This window comes from Carettochelys insculpta, chromosome 18, assembly GCF_033958435.1.
Source record: "Carettochelys insculpta isolate YL-2023 chromosome 18, ASM3395843v1, whole genome shotgun sequence".
Classification (NCBI taxonomy): domain Eukaryota; kingdom Metazoa; phylum Chordata; order Testudines; family Carettochelyidae; genus Carettochelys; species Carettochelys insculpta.
The window spans coordinates 11,718,525-11,724,137 of record NC_134154.1 but is presented as its reverse complement, the minus strand read 5'-3'; the positions used below and the strand labels follow the sequence as shown (position 1 = coordinate 11,724,137).

The 5,613-nt window shown below is 50.6% G+C and overlaps 1 protein-coding gene across 1 annotated transcript; it reads left to right on the top strand.

Moving 5' to 3' along the window:
- Nucleotides 1-564: 564 nt before the first annotated feature.
- CLDN5 (claudin 5) lies at nucleotides 565-5,398 on the top strand. The gene has a single exon (XM_075012400.1). The coding sequence runs from the start codon at nucleotides 1,356-1,358 to the stop codon at nucleotides 2,010-2,012; it is 657 nt and encodes a 218-aa protein (XP_074868501.1). The 5' UTR covers nucleotides 565-1,355; the 3' UTR covers nucleotides 2,013-5,398.
- The last annotated feature ends 215 nt before the right edge of the window (nucleotides 5,399-5,613 follow it).

Genomic DNA, 5,613 nt, shown 5'->3' with positions numbered 1-5,613 from the left:
TCCCAGTGTCCATTGTAGTCAACCTCTGCCACACAAACCACTTGCAGCAGGGTAGCGCAGCAAAGTGACCCAGGATGATCAATCTGGAGGGCGAAAGCCAGGCACGCAGACCAGGGAGAGGAGAGGGCAGCTCCCCACCCGTATGCCAAGAAAAGCAAGAAGGAGGAAATGAAAGTGACTTCACCCTCCCTTGTGCCTCACTTCCCCCTCTGGCCCATGCTGTCCTCATCATGTGTCCAAGTCACTTGGTGGCAAGGCAAGAGCTGCCCCACGCTCCCTGCATCACCAGTCATAGATTCATACAATCACAGCGTACTAGAACCGGAAGGGACCCCTTGAGGTCATCAAGCCCAGTCCCCTGCCCTCACAGCAGGACCAAGCCCCACTTAGATCAGTGTTTCTTAAACTTTTTGAGACCTCAGAACACCGAACAATAATATTTTTATGCGGAATGCCTAGGAAAATTGTCTTAAAAAATTGTCGTCAGACAAAAAAAAAAACAAAAACCCACACACAACCAAAACCCACAGCTCATCCAGCCAAAACCAAAGCGAAGCGATTGGATCAGGTAGCCTGGCAACCCAGAAGTAACATTGGATCTGGTTTTAATAACGGAAAATATAGACGTTGGATGACTTTTTCGGCAGGTCAGGACACACCTGGGAGTTGTTTGCAGAACACCAGGGCTGTGTGGAAACATAACTCTAGATCATAGAATCACAGGGCTGGAAGGGACCTCAGGTCATGGAGTCCAACCCCCTGCTTCAAGCAGGATCAGCCCCAAGTAATCATCCCGGCCAGGACCTTGTCAAACCCGGACTGAAAAGCCTCCAGGGATGGGGACCCCACCACCTCTCCAGATTATCCGGGAAGGTATTTATCCAACCTGTCCTTACACTCTCCAGGATGGAGACTGGACAACCACCCCAGACAATCCATCCCAGAGGTTAACCACCCTGGCAGGTGGGAAATTTCCCCTGACGTCCAGGCTAAGCCTCCCCGGCTGCCCACTGCTCCTTGTCCTGCGCTGAGGCTAAGGGGAGTAATTTTCCTCCCTCCCGCCTTGTAACACCCTTCGAGGTGCTTCGCCCTGAATCCCTCCTGACTCCCCCGCCGGCGTCGCTTCCTGCCCCCTGGCCCGGCTCCTTCCCCGCCTTAGTCATTCGCACGCGCTCCTGCTTCCTTCCCCAGCCCCTCGCCGGCCGTGCCTGGCCCCACCCCCGGGCAGGGGCTGCGGGGGGGTGGGGGGAGGCGCCCGCCCGGCGGCCTCATATAGGGCCCCTGGGCGGCCCGGCTGGCAATCGCAACCCGGCGCGGCAGGGAGCAGGAGGCAGCGGGCGAGTCTGGAGAGCGGCATGGCCTCGGCGGCGCTGGAGATCCTGGGCCTGGGGCTCGCCGTGCTGGGCTGGGTGGGGGTCATCGTGGCCTGCGGGCTGCCCATGTGGCAGGTGTCGGCCTTCATCGACAGCCACATCGTGGTGGCGCAGACCACCTGGGAGGGGCTGTGGATGCAGTGCGTGGTGCAGAGCACGGGGCAGATGCAGTGCAAGGTCTACGACTCCATCCTGGCGCTGAGCTCCGAGGTGCAGGCGGGCCGCGCGCTCACCGTGCTGGTGGCGCTGCTGGGGCTGGTGGCGCTGCTGGTCACCGTGGTGGGGGCCCAGTGCACCACCTGCGTGCGCGCCGGCAAGGTCAAGTCCTGGGTGGTGCTGGCCGGCGGGGCCCTCTACATCCTCTGCGGGCTGCTGGTGCTCGTCCCCGTCTGCTGGTTCGCCAACATCATCATCAGCGGCTTCTACGACCCCAACGTGCCCAGCTCCAAGAAGCGGGAGATGGGCGCCGCGCTCTACATCGGCTGGGCGGCCACGGCGCTGCTGCTCCTCGGGGGCGGCCTGATCTGCGGCTGCTCCTGCTGCCGCGGGGAGGACAACGCCTTCCCGGTCAAGTACTCGGCCTCCACCCGGCGGCCCACCTCCAACGGCGGCGACTACGACAAGAAGAACTACGTGTGAGCGGCGCGGCGCCCGGCCGGGCTGGCCAGGACCGGCGCGGGGCTGGGGAAGCGCATCCCCCCCCTCCGCTCCCCGCCAGCCCAGGTGCGCCCCGCCGGCCCAGCGGCGTGGATGGCGGCGCGCCCCGGCCGCGGCTCTGCACCGACGGCGACGCACGCGGGCGGCTGAGTGACCGGCGGCGGCGGCAAAGCAAAGCGGCTTCTCCCGCGGACGCAGCCCCGAGGCAGCCTCCCCTCCGCCGGGGGGCGCCGGGGCGCATCTGGCAAAGCGAGCCGCCCACGTGCGCCCCGCCGCGCTCAGGACTCTGGCGCCGGAGCGCCCGGGGCGAGCTCGGAACTCGGCTTCGTCACCCGGGGCTGTTTCCTACCGCGGGCTGTGCGCGGGGGAGACGCCGGAGCGTTTGCTCGGGAAGCAAAGCGCCCCCGGCCGGGCGCCCCTGGCCCGGGTTTGTGCCGTTCCTCGTTGCTTGTTGAAGCGCTGGTCCGGGCTGCTGCAGCCGTGTCGGTCCCGGTTCCAGCACCTGGTCAGTTTCCTGGGGCTGATGAAATTCGTGGCTCTCCTCTCGCGCCCGGGCTCTGAATGGGATGTTCCGTGTCATGGCTCAGCGGTAGCATAATTAGGGGCCTGGGACATAGAGGAGAGCCCCGCGCTGCAATGTGGTAACTGACCACTCTTTGGTTGATTGAGCCCAACTTTGGAAGGAGGCGGGGCATTTTGTGGCGATGGCAACAACACCCGTTGGGGACAAGTCGGTGTTGGTAGGAGGGAATGAGAACAGTTTTATATCTGGGATGCACCACATGGCCTGAGCTATCTTTTGGTCACCACCTTCCTCAAGTTTAAACTGCCAGGGTGCGGCTTGTTTTTTTAAATGGATTCTTAACAAGACCTCAAATTTTTATGTATCTTATGGTGGGCTCAGAGCTCCCTGTGATGTTAATGAATTGCACCCTTGTTATGCAAACTTTTATTGTAAAAACATGATCAGTCGTTTTCCATGTTCTTAAAAAGACTCTTCGGGTTGCAATTTCTCTTATTTATTTGCTTGTAACAAATCTGATTTATTCTTTGAAAAAATGCATCTGATTTATTGCAACAGTGTTTTTACATTATTTAATATTGGGTGTTTTTTTAAATAAACACTGGGTTCTTTTTAAAACTTCAGGCTAACCTTGGTCTTAATTCTTCAGTTTAGTTCATTAACCTCTGCCCTGCTATGTTTGAAATAAACAGTGGGTTAGAAAAATCCATGAACTGGGATCCTGATTGGGACAGTCCTTCAGATATAGGCACTGATCGTGTGCACCTGAAGCACTGTACATTCAAATACAAAATAGGGTGGTTACAGTGAATCAGCTGAGGTTGATGAGTTTTAACCTTGACTGCTCTGTACTCTCAGGCCAGCCAACCATCACTCCTCCTTAATCCATTCTAGTCTCTGTTTACTATGAAATCATTAGGGCCTACGTGGGCACTTCCTCTGGCATATACTTTACATGCACAATCTGAAATTGGCAGCATTCATGCTGAATGGAATATGACTGGGTCAAGTAGGCTCCTTATGGAAAGGACTCAGCAAGGATTAGTTGCCATTTTGCTGCCAATACCAAATTTTGTGTGCTCAGTAGAGGCACAATTTAATGTGATTATGCATTGTTTGATTATACAAATTCACCAATGCCACACTTTATTTTAAAACCAAACAAGAAATGCAAAACAAAAAACACCCCTTAAATTGATGTTATGGCTGCGACTTTTCATGTAACAATCCAGAAATTCAAGGTTATGGCTCCCATAGACGACATAACTTTATCACAAGGGGAGGAAGGATGACTCATTTTTGCTCTGTGCAAGTACAGTCTAGGATTTCCTGATTTTGACATGTGTGAAACAAGCGTCTTTTAAAAGGGATTAAGGGAATAAGTGTGACATGACAGTTCCTGAAAGCCCTAAAACCAAAGAAATAAATTCTAGGTCATGTGACAGTAGTGTTATCCCAACCCAGCACACTTCTACTGACCCTGGATGGACTCCATAAGGAACTACCATCTGCCTCCATCTAATAAGGAAACATCCTATGCATTAGTCTCCCTTGCACTGGAACACTAAACCTGACTTATGGCCTCATGCTTCCCTCACAGACTTACAATACTGCACACCTAACCTAGATATGTGTCTGTTATCTCTGAACATTGACCACTGTTGCTGAGACTTGTGATTTAACTGGGTGTGTAGTTTTGCAATAGGGATTCATCTGTGTACTTCTTTCTTTGGTTATTAAACCAAAAAGTGGTGGTATCAATATATAGAGGCTGGAGATACTAGGACCTTGATCTTCCAAACACTTATGTATGTGGGTAACATTAAGCACATGATTAGTCCCATTGGAGATAAAATGTCATGCTTAAACACAAGCATGTTTGCAGGATCGGAGCCTATATGATAAGTAAACACTTTATGTATAGATTTGTTTCCTCAGGAAACAGGTGCAGTTCTTAAGTTGTCAGGGTCTTAAATGAGAGTTACAGTACTGTTATCATAACAACATGATTTTGGTACAAGAGTGAAATATTCTGTATTTTATCTTTGCAACTTTTGTTTGTAAACATTGTAACCTTGTAACATTGTAAATGTATTTAAATATGTACATTTTGCAAGAAATCAACCAAAGTTGGCATGAAATCTGTGTGGTGCCTTATTTGTGTATTTTTATTTTTCTTAAATCAAGAATATGAATCTCCTCCGCTTGCCACTGACCCCAGAAGTCAGGGGGGGATAAATCTGCTCTTCTGTGTTATCATTTCCCCTCACACTACATGTCACTAATTAATCTAACTACTTTTGACCCCCTGTGGGTAAAGAAAGGAGTTAACAAACCTGCAGTCCTTATTCAGTCTTTTATTAGGCATAACCTGACTGATTTAAATGAGAATTTCATCTGATCCAGGAATAAAGCCCCCATCCTTGCAACCACATTTGTCTGTAACTTTATCATGTGAGTAGTCCCATTAAAAGAGAGTAAAGCTCTGTGTACGTGAAAGTGTAGGACTGGGGCCTCAATAAACAAAACATTATTTGGGCTGTGACCAGCAATATTTTGAACAACACTTTTTTGGTACTGGTGTTAAGTGTCAAATAGTCTGTGTTCTCCCCTTGAACCAATCTTATAAAGATCAACACCTTGCAGGGGAACTTTAATTTAACAAAACAATCTTTTACATGCAATGCAGGGCTGCCTCCACTTAAAAGCAACATCTAAACATCTTACCATACTGTAGGCAGACCTCAAGTGTGAAAAAACTTTTACTTTATGTATGGCTCTCACTAAAAATAGCATAATTCTGCTAATAATATGTTATATTCCCTGCTTACCTGAGTAATAAATAATGGAAAATAAAAGGGACTGAGTTCTTTTTCATTAACAAAAAGCCTGGCCCACTTCTTCTGAAAATGTCTTTATTCTGAATCTCATGGCTCTATGTCCTTTGACAGGCTCTCCTGTTGCCAGCCTTTGTAAAGTAACTGAGAGAACACAGAGGCTGTGTCTACACTACAAAAATAACTTCGAAGTTGCTTACTTCGAAGTACAACTTTGAAGTTG

Bases quoted from the DNA above. Each gene is read 5' to 3' on its own strand.
- CLDN5 (XM_075012400.1), top strand. From the start codon at position 1,356: ATGGCCTCGGCGGCGCTGGAGATCCTGGGCCTGGGGCTCGCCGTGCTG.